The 19,948-nt window shown below is 41.0% G+C and overlaps 1 protein-coding gene across 9 annotated transcripts in view; it reads left to right on the top strand.

Annotated features, from left to right (window-relative positions):
- PDE5A (phosphodiesterase 5A) overlaps positions 1 to 19,948 on the top strand; it is a 102,661-nt gene that overhangs the window by 53,119 nt on the left and 29,594 nt on the right. For 2 of the 9 annotated variants that reach the window (XM_064416367.1, XM_064416366.1), the window contains exons 1-3: positions 2,147 to 2,259; positions 14,971 to 15,553; positions 16,239 to 16,328. In XM_064416367.1, the coding sequence (XP_064272437.1) occupies positions 14,975 to 15,553; positions 16,239 to 16,328 (669 nt within the window). In that variant the 5' untranslated portion in view covers positions 2,147 to 2,259; positions 14,971 to 14,974. Of the gene's footprint in view, positions 1 to 2,146; positions 2,260 to 2,285; positions 2,501 to 2,687; positions 2,827 to 3,383; positions 3,594 to 3,803; positions 3,959 to 5,935; positions 6,059 to 14,970; positions 15,554 to 16,238; positions 16,329 to 19,948 lie in introns of those variants that run through there. The other 7 variants (XM_064416369.1, XM_064416368.1, XM_064416374.1 and 4 more) reach the window with 6 other exon arrangements.

The raw sequence follows: 19,948 nt of genomic DNA, 5'->3' as shown, positions 1-19,948 counted from the left end.
CTCAAGCAGCTTCTAAACTTGAACTGGACATTTTTATTTGTGTCATTACTACAAGCCCTTCTCAGGTTTAGAGCTGATTCTATCCACTGATCTCTGGAAACAAGCTGGAAAGCTGGGCGAGAGCTAAGATACACGTAGCTTTTTCAGAGCACTTTGGAAGCCAAAATTATGGAAGACTTTTTCCACTTTGACCATTCATTCTTTGTTATGCTTGGCCTTCATCCCCTCCTGTCACCTTAAAAATGAAAACAACATGTTCATTATTATTCGTGGAAATTCATTGGATACGGGGAAGGCATCCCTTTCCCCCCCCATCTGTTCCGTTTTTATTTCTTTTGGGAAAGACTATGCCATTCTTTGCTTGGGTAGCAATCCTTTGAACTGTTGCTTTGCCACTGAATTCACCACTGATCATCAGGAAGATAATAATTTGCATTGGCTTCACTGAGTCTTATCTGCAGGCTAAATATGGGCCCCAGCAGCAGCAGCTGCAGCCACAGGTCCCAGTTCCTTGTGGCCTAAGGATGGAATACAGGGATGCTGGATGCACCTCAGCTGGCCTGCTATTTAATGTTTGCAGTGCTCCTTGGTGCAACCTCTGCTCCTGACTGGGGTGTATGGGATGTTACCACAGGATAAATGCTTATTTCTATTAGTGCTACTCCTAATTACATGAAATGAGATGCCATCTATTGCAGCTGACATAATTGCATTGACCATTACCTTGTTATTCTCCTATGAGACAGAGAGAAAATACTATTCTACTTTTTAAATACTAGTAATTAAATTATATATTTTATTTCTCCTTTTGTAAACAAGCTCTTTCTGTCTCTTTACAAAAAAGATATTTCCATGTGTTTGGTCATTCTTGTGTTTCCTGTCTAGATCACCTCTGATGATTCTGTAATTGCTTTTCAAGACTGGATCAGCAGTACCATGATCAATATTCCATATGAGACCATTCAGGGAATGGCATTTCAGTTACTTATAAAATCTGCATTCTATAATTGTATGTTTTACATTGCTATTATACTCAAGCATTTTAACACAGTGTCATTTTCCAAAACCTCTGCCTAGCTTAGGAGCTTTAACTGCCATGTCTACTGTAGCCTCAGAACTCTTTCTGAAATGGTTAATGCAGAAATCTGTGATTTACACAACATGTTTATTTTTTTTCTAACATACCACTCTTTCCAGATTTTGGCACTAAATATCTGCTTCATTTATTGCTATGTTATCTGTTTATGCAGTTTGCTTGGTAATTCTGTATTCTCCCTGCTGAAAGATTTGTCTTTGCCTTGAAGAGCAGCTTGACTCGTGCTGTATGTAACTGGCTTATGCTTTATCTTCACATTTGCTCTCTGGTCACCATGCACAACATTTCCCCCGAAATTCCCTCCACAACTGAGTAATATTAATGTAAATCCTCCCTTTCTGTGCGCCTCATATTACACACAAACTCTCACAGCCAAAAGATACATGTGTCCAAGTCAGTACACACAGATGTGACGCAAAGACACAGAAGATAAAACTTTTCCCTCGAGCTCATGGACAGGCTCTGAATCCCTTTGCTGTGAAGTTCCTGCTGCAGAACCCCACCTCTCTACATGCAGGAGATATATCTCTGTATCAGAAGTCTATATACACCTGAAAGGCGGTTAAGAGCTGCAGACAATATTTCATACAATAGCTCGCAATAGACTACACAGGAAAATAATTTGCAAGCCTCTGTAGATTCCCTTCCCCTGACATTTTCTTCTATTTTTTATCTTACCTTCAAAGACACTGCACATGTGGTAACACAGGAAGCCATAGATATGCATTAGACTTTGTGAAAGGTGCATTGTGAGTGCAGAGTATAAATTATGACAAAAGTGTGCACGTGCACATCATAGAGTGGAACTACAATATATGAAAGTGGTGCTCAGTGTTAACCAAAATTGCAGACCCAGCTGCCTAATTTTGAGAAAGTGGGAGCTGTGTGTTCAGCATCCTCAAAGCTAGGCTGTACTTATTCAGAGTCTAAAAGGGACCTAACAGCTGCACTGTAGGCATGAACGACTGTAAAGCCAGGGGTTTAGTACTCGCATCGAGGCTGAGGTCTGTCAGAGATCACGCAGTGACACCCGACAGCGGAACCCTCCAAAGCGACACTCGATTTGTCAAAAAGACACTTTTTCAAAGCAGGCGGGGCCGCGGTGGAGGTGGAGCCGGCTCTGTCCGCTGCGGGAACGGCAGCCGGGCCGGAGATGCGCTGAGGTACCGCGGGCCGGGCTTCCTGCTGCCCGCACACCTGGGAGCGGGGCGCGGGCGGGGGCCGGGAGGTCAGGGCACCGCAGCTGTGAAGCGGGCCGGGCCGGGCCGGGCCGGGAGCCGCGGCGGGAGGCGGCAGGAGCATGGAGCGCTGCTCTCCCCCCGCGCCGGAGCAGGAAGCGGTGGAAGCGTGGCTGGACGATCACGGCGACTTCACCCGCTCTTACTTTGTTAGAAAAGCTACGAGGTAAGACCGGAGCGGCGGCGGATAGAGGCAGTTCCTATTTTACGGGAAAACCTCGCTCTTTTCCATTTCACTTTGCTGCCTCCAAAGAAAATAAAAAGAAGCGACTCCCACCCCCGCCGCCCCCGCTCTCGAAAGAGCAAGAACTGAAACCACCACGCAGCAGCTCCGTCTGGCTGCCACCGAAGGGCACATGCGGCGCTTCCCCGCGGGCTCTCGCCTTCAGCCCCCGGTCCGTGGCCGCTCTGCGGCGGGGAGCGCCCGCCCGGCACCGCGAGCAGCTCAGGGAAGCTGTCCCAGCCCCGGAGCTCCCTGTCCCGGCCTTTTAGGTATTTATTTTGTGTTCTCCTCGGTTCAAAACAGACATGGTCAACTTCTCGTGAGTAGCGAGCAACTATGCATTTCTCCGCCCTGCGAAGTAGGTAGAAGCCTCAAAGAGCATCTGATGTCTTTGAGGAGGGCGGGTTATGTCAGCGCTCAGTCATCCCGAGACAAAGGGCTGCCCTTCAAGGGCTCCCGTCACCCTGTGAGTTCATCACCTTTTTTGACATAAGGGCGGCCCTCGGAGCGGCGAGGGCCACGGGTTAAACGCTGATGAGCCAGAGTATTCGAGACCGGAGCTCCGCCCGAGGAGGGAGGCTCAGGAGCCCGTCCAGTGGGGAGAGCGCCTCTGGGACGCTGCGCCTTCCCCCGGGAGGGAGGCGGCGGTGCAGCCCGGGCAGGGAGGGGTCGCTGCCCGGGGAGCGGGGTGCAGCCGGGCAGGGAGGGGTCGCTGCCCGGGGAGCGGGGTGCAGCCCGGGCAGGGAGGGGTCGCTGCCCGGGGAGCGGGGTGCAGCCGGGCAGGGAGGGGTCGCTGCCCGGGGAGCGGGGTGCAGCCGGGCAGGGAGGGGTCGCTGCCCGGGGAGCGGGCCGGTGCCGGCAGGGGGCGGCGCGGGGCCGCCGGGCGCCGCCGCCGCTGCTCGGGGGCGGCCGCTCCGCGCTCGCCCCTTCTCGGTGCCGGTTCTTGCGAAGAACCCAATATTGAGGACCTGAAGAGCTCGTCTGGCCATTTCCCCCTCCCTTGACTTGACATGCTGCCTTTTGGAGATAAGACGAGGTATTTGCTCACTGTTGTCACACACTTCAACAGCGGGACTTCAAGTTGATTTGGAGTAAATTCGGCTATTTTTAGAAGTGGAGTCAGGTTTCCATTTTGAATATTTTCCGATAAACAAAGCCGTGGGGATGCAGAGCCCGGGCGATCTGCAGCTCCCACGGTATATCTTAGAGGGAGCTCGGGTTAGTAAGTCCTGCGGTTGGCTCCTCGGACACGGCGTCTCCGCGGGCTCGCTGCGCTCCCGAGCCGCTCGCACCATCTGCTCGCCGCTGCTGATTTGCTTCTTCCCCGAGTCACTTGGCGGGGATGGATGCATTCTGAATGAGGTTTTGCTGCTGCTGCTCCTCTCTGCATGGGATGGGGCGGTAAGAGGAGAAATCCCCATTAATAATTGACTCGCAGAGAGCTAGAAAGCTTCAGGGGTCACCTGCTTGCTTGTGACCATCTGTCAGGCAGTCCCCTTTCTTCTGCTGCTGCTTCTTTAGGTTCATTTAACAGGGAAAAAAGTCTTTAAAATGTCTTTTAAATGTTGAATTTATTTTTTAAGGCTGTGCATAGGTGCAGGATGTATAGATGGAAGTCGTTAACCTTGATGCTCTCCAGAACACCAGATCATGGTGTGGCACTGAAGGGCAGCTTGTTTGCCCAGGAAGGAGGGTGCTAGCGGCTTTGAGAAGTAGCATTTTCCTAGTTCAGCCTATCCACCCGTTTGGAAACTGGATGTAGTATTGAACAAATAGGAATGCTAATTAATAGTAACCACTGTGTCAGATTTGTTTTCCCCATGGGCAGAATAGGTCAGCTCTTTCTTTTTTTTTTCTTTTTTTTTCCACTCTGAGGCACGGGTTTGCATTTGTGCTCTTCTGAAATAGGCACTACTTCAGAAAATACAATTCAGTCGAGTCTCCGTCATGATAATGCCTCTGCAGTTAGAGAGGGGCTTGCAGAAATACTGTGGACTTTTGAGCCCTCACTTGGCAACAATTCTGTGATGTTTCTGAAATGACAGAAACATTCCCATTGTCTCAAAACTCTCTTCTCTGCTGTCTTGCATGGAATGTTCTTTGTCCTTATGGTATAAATAGAAAACTATATATAATAAGGAATACCTCTGCTATATGTAAGTTTGTATTTAAAAAGACAAATGACAAATTACTTCACTGTATGTTGGTTCAAAGACAGTAACATGTAGGGCTGAGTGGTTTGAAAGAACAGCTGTACTTTTTAAAGAGGTTTAGGTATTTATTCCTAAAGTACCAACACACTTGGTAGTGTTATTTAGGGCTTGAAAAGAGAAAATCCTAGCATCTAATACTGTGTTTTGTTTTAGCTGAAATCTTTGCAGAACAGCAAACATTGAACAAAGACTATGCTGTTAATGTTTTGCTGCTTGACATTGTATTTACTCTCTCAAGGGTTCCCTGAACTAGTTTCAACACTTTTCTAATCATAATTTACTGCTTCTCTTTTATTTTGTTTTGTTTCATAATATGCCGAAGTTCTCACAGGTCCTGGAAGCAATAGACCAATAAGTTAGTTAATCTGATATTTTGCGGAGCACGGAGGCATATTGAGCTGCACATTGTGAGGCACAATTGCTAATGAATACAGATAGTTTCTGTATCTGTTTCTCAAATATTTCTACATAGGAATAGGAAAAGATCACCGGCTCCATCTTTTATGACTGTGTAATACAAGCTGTTTTCGCTCACATTAATGAGCTTTGAATTAGAATCTAATTAAGCAATTTTGTATTGAGTGTTGAATAGTTAATATATATTTTCTGCAATTAATTAATTCAAACAGTGTTTTATATGGTAGTTCTGTTGGTAATCTCCAGACACAAAGAAGTTTTAATTAGGTGTCTAAACAACACTTAGAAGATGTATGCTTTGTGATTTTTTTTTTAAAGTAGGGAGTTAGGGTTATCATCTCTTATAACTGAGTAGTTGTGTCCTGATCCAGTTTGAATAGGGCAGTTTGATATTAGTATCCATTGTTGTGGTTTGAATAAAAACTGTGTTTTCTGGCAAGGTGGCACTTCAAATTGTGAATAGAAAGAAACATCTTTTATTCATAAAGTGACAACTGTTGGAGTCGCTGTGCTCCCCAGTCCGTGTGCTGGCTTCTTGGAGAGAAGGGGTGCAGGTTGTCGGCTTAACAAGTGTGCACCTGTGCTCCTCTGTCCCCCCAACGTGTTGCAGAAAATGAGCGCGTTCCAAGGGCTTACACCTTGTATTTTGATCTGCAATGCCTCGAGGTTGGCAGTGTCTGCAGGAAGGCCACATGCCGGCCTCCTTCCAGGCTGGGCTGGCTTTATGGATATTGCCCGATAAAGCTGCGGTGATTGCCTTCCACGTGAGCCGTGCGAGGCTGCAATCCTACAAGTGTGTAACCCAAGTGAACAGCTCTGAGTCCTCCCTCCTGCGAGCAGGTGAATGAACTGGGATCCCCCGAGTAGGAAGGTATGGAATCGGATATTTAGTACTTTATTTTGTACCAGGGAGGTGAGTGGTATGTGGAGGCAATATAAATAGCTGTTATCTGTGAGGTGCTGTTCCAGGATGATCAAAGTGCAGCACAACAAAGGGGAAGTGTGTCACCGGCACACTCGGGGACGAGATTAATTTGGTTCACGCAGTGAGGCTGTGCTGGCTGACAGAACTTCTGGCTGGAGAGTTTGGTACTGCACACCAAGAGTTTCTAAATGCCTCACTCCTTTAAAGTTTAAGCTTTTTTGCTTTTTTTCCTCCTGTCTTCTTATTTTTCTCTTCTCAAAGTGTTAGAATTGCCTGTCATATTCTGGCTTCCCAGAAGCAGAAACATTTTCAAGTAAGGTGGTTCTGCTTTGTTGCTGCAGCTATGGTTGTTCTAACTAGATGCTATAAAGGCATAATCTGCTGGGTTTGAAGTCACATTTATGGCTAAATTCATTAGCTTTTTGTCTTCCTGAAGTTTTATCTTTTTACTTTCCTTTAAAAAAACAATGCATGCATTACCACACTCCAACATCACACTTATTTCAACCCGCTATGGAATATTTCTGTACTTCTGACTTCCTGTTTGTCCCTGTTTTAAAAATATGGGAATGATTCTTAGTGCTCTTTGCACTCAGAAGCAGCAGACTGCCAAAACAGCCAAAGGAAAACTTTTCCTCTCAGTTAGATGTAACTGTATTCTTACAGGCAGAATTTTATCCGATTCCTTAAACGTATAGTGTGACGAAGACAAATTATTGACCTAAATCCTATATGCCCTTCAGTAGAAATAAGATTATTTTGATATAAATATATCTTGGTTTATTAGCAGGTTTGAGAAATATTTACAAATGAATTAAGGTGGGGTTGTATTTGGAAAAATAAATGTTCTTAACAGTATGGTACTTCACAGTGCTTCTGAGGATTCCAGAACTGGTGTTTACTGGGAAACTCTGCTAAAATTCAGATATTGCATTACTTGAATATATCAATTACATTTATTACTTGGAGAAAACTCAAGCACAGTTGTTTGGGGCACTTTTTTTCTTCTTGATGGCTGGTGGACAATCAATTCCTAATGTGCTGCCTGTGGTACTACATTAGCCAGTATACGTGCCTTCTAGTCTCTGTCTAGAGGGCTTTTAAAAATGTCTTTCAGTCTGAGCCAGCTATCTGAATTTCAGTCTCCTAAATATTATGTGTCATAAGCATTCTATGCATTGGTAATGTGTGTGTGCCTATTTTTTTTCCTAACTGAATGAAAAATCTGATTTTCTAAGATAAAGCTATTGGATGTTTTCTGCACTGAAATGTGCTGCAGCCTGTTTTCCTTTAAAAGGTGCTGCATACCAAAAAATCCTAATAATCCTAAGAATGCACAGGTATGAACCATATGCACTCCTAACACAAGCTTGGTGAATAGCCAGTGGGCTTTGAACTTCCATGACTGAAGGACCCCAGTAGCTTTCCAGTGGAGGCACAGAATCCTGTGCAGATGTTGGGATATGCTGAAAGGGGGCTGGCTTTCCTAAGTTACTCAATGTAAAGCCTTTACAAGAGGGCTGCAGACCCACTGATTCTTGGGACCATTGCTTAAAACCCACAGGAAGCAGTGGTGTTAATACAGGGGATTAGGATTTTTCTCCAATTTACTTGGTTTTATTTGATGTTTTCTGAGCTTTTCTGAGAGCTAAGTACAGGAAAAAAATCAATTTCTGTGAGATCTTGGAAAGTTTTCTTGTTGGTATAATGATGTTCATAGTTATACCACTTATAAATAATGTATCAATATCCTTTCTTATGCCTTTCATGATAATAGCAAAGCTTTAAGATGCTCCCAAAATATTTTTAAATACTGATTCAAAAAGAATTCAGGAAGCTGAGGAATGTTACCTGTATTCATCAAGTTGCAAATGTGATTGACTACTGGCATTTGCTGTTGGAAATAAAGTGAGGTGAATGTTGGAGTATTTTGGAAACAATCTCTAAAACAGCAAGACTGAAGAAATTGTCATTTGAGAAATGATGAGAAACCACTTACTAGCAATTTACATCTTAAATCCCCCCAAAGCTCTAAACTGAACTCCTACACAGAATCTTTGTTATGGAGATGAACTAGTCAGCAGAAACTGTGAGTAGCTACAAGGAGAACGTGCTTTCTCTCAGTTCCACTCGCCCTATGCAATAAAGAAACAAATGGGTGTGCAGAATACATTAATTAAAATACACTTAGAGGATGGGTAGAAAATGAGATGGGGCAAACCACCCTGACAGTTAACATCCCCTTTTTGCCTCCTTCTGTTTCAGGCTAGCTATTACCTTATTACAGTACTTTTGATCTCCTCTGCAGGAGACTCAAGAAAATTCGACACCTTTCTTTGATTTCTAAGTTATAGAGGATCATGGAGGTTCTGTATTGGGTATCTGCTGAAGAATCCTCATGTGAGGAGGATATAGGCAATACATTCTTGAATTGAACTAAAATGCTACCACCTACTTTCATTTTCACATTAGATCGTTTTGATTTTGTCATGGAAAAATATAGTTAATAAAAGCACAGTACAGAAGTATTTCTTTTCCTTACTGGAAAAGAAATGTACATAAATTTGTGTGGAATGCTTTCTCATTTATATGACTGACTTGAAGAAAACTATATTTTAAAAAGGGCATTAAATACACAAGGAGCTATTTGTAAAGTGCCGGAAAAGGAGCCCTACTCAAATAGCCCTCATGGATAACACAATGGTTATAATTTCACATTGGGTCTGGCACTGAAAATGTCACCACAAAATATATTTGCTTAGTAAAAGATATGTATTTTCCCACTTATTTGTATGTTATGTGCACTCACGCCAACAGAGAGAGCCATCTCAGAACCTCTGCACCACTTCAGTCATACTTAACCTCTGCTTTAGGAATTCAGGTGCAACTGAAGTAGTGCTGAAGATCTATGTGAGGTCTCCAAGCAGGTGTGAATTTAACTTTTAATCCATTTTGCACTGAAATTACTGGTATTGTCCTACTGTTTTCCCAACAAAATTATTTAGTACCTAGTTATTTTTAATTTTTTCCTTTTTTTGGTCTTGGAGAAAGAAGCGATAGGGAGGAGAAATAAAGGTCAGGTTTTAGAATTTTAACTTTAATCCCTGAGGATTTATTCTGTCTTTCTTTATAGTGCAACTAGCAAGTCTCTTCTGTGGAAGAAAGCTTTCTTGTAAAAAGTGAAGCTTGAAGTTAGGTTATTAAAAAAAACTTGAAAATAGCCAAGAATAGCCTGTCAGTGTTAGCTTTCCAATTTGAATACTTTTGCTACAAATAATAAAGCAATCTCTGCCTTCCATTTTTTTTAAAAATGAGCATTCAGACAAGATTAAAATTTCATCATTCTAAAGTTATTTCAGTCTCTCATGAGCATGGTTTGAATCAAGAGTTAATGTTCTAAATTAAGAACTGTATTCAAACAGAAGTAATTTGTGCCAATTGAAATGTTTAAAGCTAAATGTATGTTAATATATTTGACCGAGTTTGTGCTAAAAAAACTGGCACTGTCATACTTTATATTCCAGAACTGCTTGCCTACAACTGTGAGAAATGGCATCTCCACTAACTGTAATTGGGAAGGGTTTAAGGAAAAACATCTAGTGTTTTGTCAACCTACTCTTCCAGTCAGTTTGAAAACACTTCTTTTACAGTCAGTTTACTGTTTCCGTCTAATGAGTCCTTATACAATTTATTTAAATCGTTCCATTGCTAGAAAGGAGAAAAAACCACTTCAAATGTGATTGTGAAATAGGAAGTAGTAGAAAGAAAATAGGAAGGCAAGTATAATATTCAACTGGCTTTGCATTTCAAAATCCTTTGCTAGAACTCAATAGTTTCGGAGTTTTTGCTCTCAGAGTTTTTTTAAATGATTTCAGTGTCTAAATTATGTCAAGATGCTGAGGAGAAATTTGAAGACTTCTAGTGGTTATTTTATGGAAGGCAGTTGAGAAAACAGTTATAAAGTTTAGCTTGAAATATTATTGATTTCAGCATTGTCAGGTTTAGGCAACAGGAATTCAGACACTTGAAAGCTGGCATTTTCTAGCAGGCAAGTTTGTAATCCCTCTCTTGAAGTGTGTTACCAATAACTGCTGCTTTGAATGAAAAACTAGCAGAACAGTGCACATAAGTACTAAAACATCATACATTGTATATAAGACTGGTTTGTGAGCAATAGAGAAAACAGGGAATTATTTGCCCTTTCACTGAAAACTACTTATCGCTGTGTTTTGTTATGGATCTGCAAGTGTTACATTTTCTTTGTGCATGGTAAGTAACATGCAGTTTTTACTGTTGCATCAGTGTTACCTTTGCATTCTGTTTTTTGTATGTTTTCTCCAAAGGTGCCAAGCAGTTGTGGTGGATGGTCACATTGGTGTGTTCTTACATAGGCAGTGTGGCCATATGTAAGCAACACAATTGCAACCTGGCAGTTAAACATCTTCATTGGGTTGGGTTGTTGGATTGTTTGGGTTTTTTTGAAAAGTCTGCTGTGTACTTTGAAGGTAATCACAATGAAGCAAAGATGGGTACAATAAATTATTTAATATTCCTGATGTATGAGTAGCATAGTGATCAGTGTTGTGTCAGTATGGTTTGATGCATATGGCGCAGGAAATACAGCTAAGTTCTCTTCAGTTCTACATGTGCCCTCCTGCATGACCTGGCTCAAGACATGTTGCTTCCTTATGCCTGTGTTTTCTCAACCATTGATTTTTTGGTTTTATTGCCCATTAATACTGAAAACTTCTTGCTCTAGGGACAGGTCTACTTTCTGTGCAGCACTGAACAAATCAGGACCCAAGTCTTAATTCCTCTGAAGCTCACAAGGTCTCATGTTCTGCAGTTTACTTGTTCTTGTATATAAGTAGTGATAGAGGGCAGGATCACACCATCTTTTTTCTTTTTTTCTTCCATGTTTTGCCTGCCAGTGCATTTTTATCCCCTTCTTAGCACTATCGCTTCAGAATTCCTCTCCAGTTTTGTCATCTGCTGATTAAGTCACCAGCCAAATTCAGCAATCACTACTGTCATGTTTCATAGAGGAAAGATTGGATTTGGCTGATAGGAGTGACTAAAAAATGGTAACTTTATATTCTCCTATTCCTGTTCATGAGCTCTGAGATAAATGACATCTTTCTTGAGTGAAGGTTCATATTAAAGGATCATAGTGCAGTAAAGGGTGCATCCTGGTTGTGAGGCACATGGGTCCTGTAGCTCTTCAACTCACAGCGATTGCCATGGTGGGGTAGAGACACTGCACTGAGTTTAATTCTGTGCATGGATCCCTGTGGATCAGTATCTGCTCTTGCAATTTCTAAACTTACAGTCAACTCTTGACAATGCCAATGCTTACTGAAGACTGTTCATATGAACAGTCCCAAGTGTTGGTTTCTTCCTGCAGTCTTTTCAAATGACATCTTAATTGTACATGGCACTCATTGCTCATTTCCGGGAGCCTCGCTTGTGGCTCAGGACATGTCTGGTGTCGGATATCTGCTGAGCTAATTCTGTGCTGTGGGAGTACTTGTGTTAGTCATAGTACCCTTCTTGCCATGCATTGTTAAATAGGACTGAGTGTCAACAAGCATGTCAAGACACCGAGAGATTTTAAATAGAGTTAAAATACGTCAGCTCATGCGAAATGCTGGTTCTTCCACCCGTGTGTGTAACTGGGTGAGTAAAAGGAGCTAAATAGTTTCCTTGTTAGAAGAGGCATTTGGTAAAGGTCACTGAACACTGTTCTTTTTCCAGTTGAATTTGAATGGCTTTCCTGTTGCCCAAAGTAAAATGCTTAAAAGGCTTGAAGTTGAAAGCCATGCTTTAACCAGTTTAGTTAAGGATTATTTGTTGTTGTTAACCTATAGAGCTTTCTGAGAATCACGTACTATGTTGGCAAATTATTGAACCATCACCCCAAGAGAAATTAAAGGACAGGAATATGTTACTCATAATTATGCAGCTCCACATATAGTTCTGTTCAATGTTAAGTGCTTCATAAACAGTGCTGATACCCAACAAGTAGTCAGTTCTTGTTAAACATAATTCCTTTCATGTGAAAGGTTTTACAGCTGTGTTCCACGTCCCTCAATAACCTCCATAAGAAATGGAGGTTATTTTACACAGTGAAGAGGCGAGAGGGTAAAAAATCAGTGATTTCACAGCCACAGTTTAAGACCAGGTATTAGCATTCAGAGTACATTGTTCTTACTGATTGCTATTGCTACACCATTGAGGCCTGGGAAAATCATAACACAACACTGCAGAATAAATAAAATGACAGGTTTCTACTGATAAATCAAATTTCTGCTGTAGTTTTTTCTTTATGCATGAAGGGTAATGGATTCTTTCTCTGCCTTGCATCTTATATCAACGCATCTGTGTATGTAAATTCAGTGTAAATCAGGAGAAGGGAAAAGGATAACTTTTTTTTATATTGTACTTTCCTCAGGAGTAAGTAGGCAGTGAATCAGATTGCTCTGCAAATTGCAGTTTCCCAACAACAGCACAGGTTCATTTCCAAACATGCCTTCAAACATGTGCATTTTCAATTACACAGCTTCTGAGCCTCATCAGTTGTTGGAGAACACCCTCCATCTGGCACTGTGTCATTACTGCTACTTTTCAATCTTACCTTCCATTAATGTCCATCCTCAGTGCTCAGAAACGGAGTCAGTGCACACGTGAATCTGGGTCAAGTCAGCAATCTTCTTTAAAACTATCAATTTTTCTATACCTACACCTACCTTCTTATGTCTGAGGTTTAAATGCCTCCAGCTGGCATTTGCAGGTTCTTTTCTGCAGCCTTAATGCTGGATGATAGTTTTGTTTTGGAGAAGCTAAAATTTCCAGGTTATTTTTTATTTTGAGGACATCACAGTAAAACAAAAAGGACTCTTATATAACACATCTGCTAACAAGAGTTAGCAGCACTGATTTTAGAGGTTGTACTGTATTTACATACAGATTTTGGTATCTTTAGCTTTTTCATTGTCTTAAGGATATTTTTGGTCATTTTAATTGAAAATCTTTATTCTTTCTCATTCAGCCTAATAAATGAGAATTCCAAGTGTAACCAAATGCTAGATTCTTATTTTGACTCAGTGGAACAACTTTTACACATGTGACACTGTCCTATGCAAATTGTATTATGCATTGCAGTAATGAATGGTCACAGTTCTCACATTTAATGTTTATCCTGTTTAAGTAATGGAAATTAATACTGTTGAAGTCAAATTTCTTATAATATATTAGTTGTTCTTTGCTTCACTGCAAGAAACACTTGGATAAGGTTACTGCATAAAAAATAGGTATCACTGCTTTAATAAAGGAGGATCATTGATTTTTAATAATTCAATTTTTATAGCATTTATTTTAAAAAATTTTAAGAGCATTTTGTTTTCCTACAGTTGAGGTCTCTGAATGATATGTGATTGAAGAAACTCTTTCAAGCCTTCTAACAGACATCAAATGAGTTTCCTTTTGTGGACGGCTTGCTATTAAAAATATTGTTTGACTTTAGATTTTAATTGATCGCTTTGCTTTGAGTTAGGGGTCAATTGTGCTTGCAGTATTGCAGCTTACAGCAGAGATAAAGGTGTGCTCTGAGGGAAATAAGACTATTGTACAGTGCTTTTCATATGTAACGTACACCGATGCGTGTAACTGATCAGCGGCTGACTAACCTGACTCTGTTCCATGGCTTCATTCAGCTTCACTCTCAGAATTCCTGTGGTCTGCTGAGCAAATAAAAAATATCCCAAATTTAAAACATGACCACCATGAAAGGTTTCCAAAAGATCAGACTTGTTAATAGGATTTTTGCTGTTCCTAGGCTCATATGTTATGTAATACAGCAAAAACCCATTTCTTCTGAGAGTAGGGCATGTGCTGTGAGGAATCCTCAACACTGAGCAAATAAAATAAAAAGCCTTGTATTTAAAAATACCCAACCAAACAAAAGACAAAAATAAACTGGAAGAAAAACCCCTTTAGATTATGGACAAGAAAATGATACAGTGACAAAAGAATGGACATTAGTGAGGACATTATTAGGGTTGACTTTCTAGTACTAAGTTAATTTGAGAAGCATGGTTAAATACTAGAGATGCATGGCATTTTTTGTTTGGGGAACTCTTAAAAATACAGTTTTAGAGTAATTCAGTATGTGGGGTTGAGTTAGACAATGAGTGTCATCTGCAAGGAAAGGAAATAGGAGAGCTGCATGAAAACAGTCTGTTCTTTCCTTATTTTGAAGGGGATTGCACTGGTAATATGCATGTTTCTTTGATGGTTTTTAAGCAAGACTTTTATGCTTTCAGTCCAACCAGCATTTTTTTATTAACTTGGAGGGCAGGGAATTTAAGTTACAAACAGTATATTGGCAACAGAAAAAATAGGGAGGACTGCAGGTGATTGACTGAGAGAATTAAAGTTCTAAATTATCTTTTTAGAGCTTAGAAATAGAAAGTTTTGTTTTCAAATGAATATATATATGTCTTTATACAGAAATCCAAATCTTAGGAATAGAAAGGACTGGAACTTTTCAGTCACAAAATGATGGTGCAAACTTCTGATCTGTAGCCTGAAAGCCACAGCATAAGTGGCCCTCCTCTGCCCTATTCAGGTATTTCCTCTAGGCAAAAATAGCTTCTTTTTTATGGGGCAGAAAATGTTACTGCTTAATCTGGGCTAAGTGCTGCATAAAATTGGAGAATATTGATATAGAGGAGTCTAAAGGTGCATTAGTATCCTCTGTATGAAACGGTTTAGTTATCCTCTCACGGTGTCAGCTTCCAATATGTGCTAGTGGATTTTCAATTCACGTCATTCGCTGTATTTTTGGTTTGGTTTTACAGAGAAATGGTTAATGCATGGTTTGCTGAGAGAGTTCACACCATCCCAGTCTGCAAGGAGGGAACCAAGTCCCAGAGTGAAGCCTGTGCCTGTCACCAGCCTGCCTGTGCTGAGACCACCAACTCTGGGACGCCAGCGAGGAAAATCTCCGCTTCTGAATTTGACAGACCCTTAAGGCCTATTTTTGTCAAGGACTCGGTAGGAGCAGTGAGCTTCCTCTCTGGCTCTGACAAGAAGGAACAGATGCCTCTGCCATCTCCAAGGATTGAGACCAGTGCAGGGGATCAGTGCTCGAGACTATTAGAACTTGTCAAAGATATTTCTAGTCACTTAGATGTCACAGCGCTTTGCCACAAGATCTTCCTACACATCCATGAGCTGATCGCAGCCGATCGCTACTCCCTGTTCCTGGTGTGTGAGGACAGCTCCAACGAGAAGTTCCTCGTGAGCAGGCTGTTTGATGTGGCAGAAGGATCCACCCTGGAAGAAGCTTCCAACAACTGCATTCGCCTGGAGTGGAACAAGGGCATTGTGGGTCACGTGGCAGCCATAGGGCAGCCTCTCAACATCAAGAATGCCTATGAGGTAAGCCAAGGAAATTTGTCTTCAGCAATTCTTGAAAAAGAGGACACTGCCACATTATCACCTGCTGGAATATTGCCATTTTACTGCCTGCATTGACTCAGAGGTCAAGATGCAAACTTGACACTGATTTCGGTTATAATACATGTATTATAGATACATGTGCACATAGAAACATCAAGCTAGGACTAAAAAAATCAGAGTTCTATTGAGGTGATTGTTCAGAGTTCAATGCTTGTTTCATTTATTCACTTCAGTAATCTCTGACAAAAGCAAAACCACAAACCGCATTTACGAAACTGTGTTCCTCTGTGGGCACAGATCTTTCAGTTTACTTCTGTAATTTCTTCTTGATGATAAAAGGTAAACTAGGGGTGGTTAATCCATGTACACATTTATTGTAATGATGGTTTAGGCTCAAAAACAAGGCTTCTCCTAGGGTTTGGGTTTTTTGTTCTTTATAGCAGTGGTCTTAATCTATCGGCACTCATGTTCCACACAATTGCTTTTCTGTTGTTAGCACACTGATAGGAACAACTTTATATAATTATTGGCTGGTAATGGAGCTTTTATTATCCTGGATAACAGTCAAATAAAATATTAAACTTTTCTTAATCCATAAACCAAGGAAGAAAAAGAACTGGTGTTTAGGCTAGTGGTCTAATAATTGCCTTTTTTCTTGTATCAGGATCCAAGATTCAATGCAGAAGTTGACCAGATCACAGGGTATAAGACTCAGAGCATTCTCTGTATGCCAATAAAAAATCACAGGGAAGAGGTAAGTTGCAGTTTTGGAATCACTTCACGTAATACTATTTCCAGTCATGCTGATGCTTTCAACTTTCATTAGCTGGAAGTCACCATCTTCCAATCATTTATTTATTTTTTTTTTTTAGCAAGACTGCTTATGTTTGTTTAGACTGCAATTTTGTCTTATCTAGTTGAGTAATGTAAGCCAAAGGGAACTGTCAGGAAGAGTTTAATCTCAAATGCAGCAGTAGAATATATGTATTTAACTCCAGAAATGCTGTTCCTGCTTCCTGTACTCAGTATCTGTCAGCATTAAAGTTCTCTGCACACTTACTGGTCTATCTCAAATTGTGATTAAGTTACTGTACTTCAGCTTAGCTTGTATTTATATTGCTTAATTCAGAGGGCACAAACTGTGTTTTATCATTTTCTAAAAACCTGATTATTTTTACACTCTCTTAACTCAACATGGTTCCTAATTTATTACTTATGAGCTAAGTGCCTGACATCAGGCATTGAAAAACACACGGTGTCAATGTGATTCAGAAAAGCCATCCTCAAGTCATAACTTAAATCACTCCTCATTTGAAACAACGTGAATCCACTCACTGAACTCCTCCCCATATTTCCTGTCCATGCTGCTTCTCATGGGAGCTCTCTCATCCTGTCTCATGCTATTGCAGTAGGGAGAATTCTTATTATGGGCTAACAACACCTTCTTGCCCTGAGTATTTGAAGAGTGAATTCAGTGAAGTCCATGAAAGCCAGTGAATGGGGAAAAGAGGAGATGCACTCTTGCAGAGTAAGGAAAGTATGGTTGGGTTTTCTTTGATCCTGACTGTAGTGGCCTTTAGCCACATCACCAGTTCTAGAATACTCATAATATGTAAGGCTCTCCACACAGTGTGTCAGAGCTTTGAAATGGAGATTTTTCTCTCCTGGAATTCATTTATTTTTCAGAGTGCTCACAGTTTGCTTCCAGAAAGCTCAAGCTCCAAAAAAGAAATGTTGCCAAGATTGATTTGAAGACATCATACCTTCTTTTTTTCTGCACTTCCATCTTTCACTCCTCTTCTAGAGTGTCACCTTGACTTCTACTGCACTGAACCTTTTTTTTTAAATTAAATGAATTTATTAAACTCCTGCATTAACTTGTTTATTGAATATTATTCTAGCTGACCCAGATGATCAGCCAGTATTTCCTTTCTTCACATACTGCAAATTTCAGCTTAAATTACTTTGTTCTGTTCTTCCAAGGACAGCACTTGATCCTTTCCTACTCCCATTCCTGCGTAAAAGTCTTCCCCTTTCTACCTGGCTGCAGTCACTGCTGGCCCTGGGCCAGGAGATGAACAAAGCAGATGCCATGTGAAGAACTGTTAGGGATCAGTGGTCCATGTCAGGCTGATGCAAAGCTTCCAATTTCACCCAAGACACGCCATTTTCTTTTTGCCAAATGGAAAAAGATGGTATGCCCCACAGAAGTGGCTACAGAAATGTGCTATAAAGCCTTGCTGGCTGGGGAGCGTGGAAGTGCTCACTTCTCACCAGGTGCCGGTGGTGGGTGGGGAAGGAATGAGAGCTGCAGTCTGTTTGTCCAGCCTACCATGACTTAAGGGCTGAATAAACCTGCAATGGGCCGTGTCTTCAGCCAGCTTCCTCCTCCTGAGTGCATCAGCAAGCGGAAATGAAGCGGGAATTTGTTTATTTTGACAAGTTCAACCAACCTGAAGTTTGAGGAGTCTTATACTCACAAGCAATAACCTGAAGGTGTTAAACTGTAATATTTCTTAGAGGAAAGGATGGCAGTTACTAATTTTTTTTCAGAGTTTTACAGTCTCTGCCAGAAGGTTTTTCTCATTCTCACTGTAACAAATGACTGACATGTTTTTGGAGAGACACTGGAGTCAGTGAATCAGTCCTTAATTTTTGATTTGCATCCTGCTGCTTTTTCTGTTTAAAATTCCCCCAAACAACAAAACCAGAATACTGGTTCCTCCCTGTTAAAATAATAAATAGATAAAATTTAAAAATCCCCAAAGCCCCTCTAGAAATATTGAGGCTTGCGAATGTTGCCTTAGCCCAGGATGTCAGCAATTACAGTTAAAAGATGGTTCTGGAAGACATCCAAAAATAAATACTGAGAAAGAGGAGCAACTGGGGCTTTCTGTTTGTTTGTTTAGTATTAGTGCTATTTTTTTTTTAAAACAAAAGAGTCAGTAATTGAGAGGAGGAAAATCTCATGCTGATTACTAAATCCTCTGGGCCTGCTAAAGTACGGAGATTTTTCCAGTAGATGTTTTTCACATTTGCCTATATTTCCATGAGGCATGTGAGAAACCAAAGTCTCATTTAAAAATAACAGCTAGTAAGAAATTCCATAAATGAAAACAATTTGATTCACAGAAGAGCTCATGAAAAGGACCCAAGAATTAGTAAGAATGAGATACATTGTAGTGCAGTAAGAGGACTTTACCTTTGATACAGTTTTGTAGACACTTGTAAACAAACAGTCATTTTGACAGGATTGGATAGGGAATACACATCCTTACTCCACTCCTCAACTTAAACCAACTCGTGGAGCTCTCCAGTAGGTTTGGGATACCTGGAGAATGGATGGTTTTTGAAGCACACAGCCACTACAGCTACCATACAACATCTCCAGGAATGACACTATTTTCTATTAGTGCTGCTTTTCTTTCTTTTTTTTTTTTTGCCTTGAGCTGGGCATAGTAATTTTCATAAAAGGAAATCTCAGTTTAATTTCTACTAAAAATCAGTAGGATTTTCTCATATGGAGCTTTTAGGTGAATTAACTGAGACATCTCTCCCAAGCTGTGAGTGTGTAAGATTGAATTTCCTAGTAACTGGCTAGGGAAATGTTGGTTTTTTTTTCTGGCAATGTTTACTCAGTTGTTTGGTTTGTTCTTCACTGGGCCCTATCTCCTGTCACTGGGAAGCTCGTCCCAACAAATCAGGGATGCTGCTACTTACAGCAGCCTTTGAAAATCCCCTGTTGAATTTTATGGTGTAAAATGGGACTGGGTATGTCACCTTTAGCCAGCGAAGTTATTTTCTCCCCCAGTGAACCCTTCAGATATCACATCCCAATCATTGCAGGATAGAGCAGGCCTAGCCAAGCTGATTTTAAAGAAACTCAGTTCCAGCAGCAGTCTTGCTGCAGGATTATGGAGGTCAGTAATTTGCTTCTTCAATGGATTTTTCAGCTCTTATGCTGAGACATACACTATGGTAGCTAGACTGCTGCAAAGCATGGGGACTGCTGCAGACATGAACGATAGAAAGGGATGTGAAGTTTTTGTTGATAAAAAATGAAAATCTGTAAATACAGTTCTGTCACTGCAGGACAATTTTATAAGCTTGAATCCAACCTCTACAAGATCAGGACAGCAAAGTAACTTTGTCTTCTGTAGTGGGTATGTTCTCCTATCAAGTGTCAGGTTTCCCATTTCTGTTACTGTTCTTTGGCTTTAATGTAATTTTCCTTCACGTGTCAGCAAAGTAAATAAAAGATATATCTCCTTAAGAAGCTATATTAATTACTAGAAGTAAGCTTAAGTAAGAACCTACTGAAAAAGGCACCAGCTGTCTTTAGAGCTGGAACAGCTTTCACAGAGTTAGGCCTGT

The sequence above is a fragment of the Passer domesticus genome, chromosome 4, assembly GCF_036417665.1.
Source record: "Passer domesticus isolate bPasDom1 chromosome 4, bPasDom1.hap1, whole genome shotgun sequence".
In the NCBI taxonomy this organism is placed as follows: domain Eukaryota; kingdom Metazoa; phylum Chordata; class Aves; order Passeriformes; family Passeridae; genus Passer; species Passer domesticus.
Note: the sequence above shows the minus strand (reverse complement) of the source record. Positions and strands in the feature narration are given on the sequence as shown.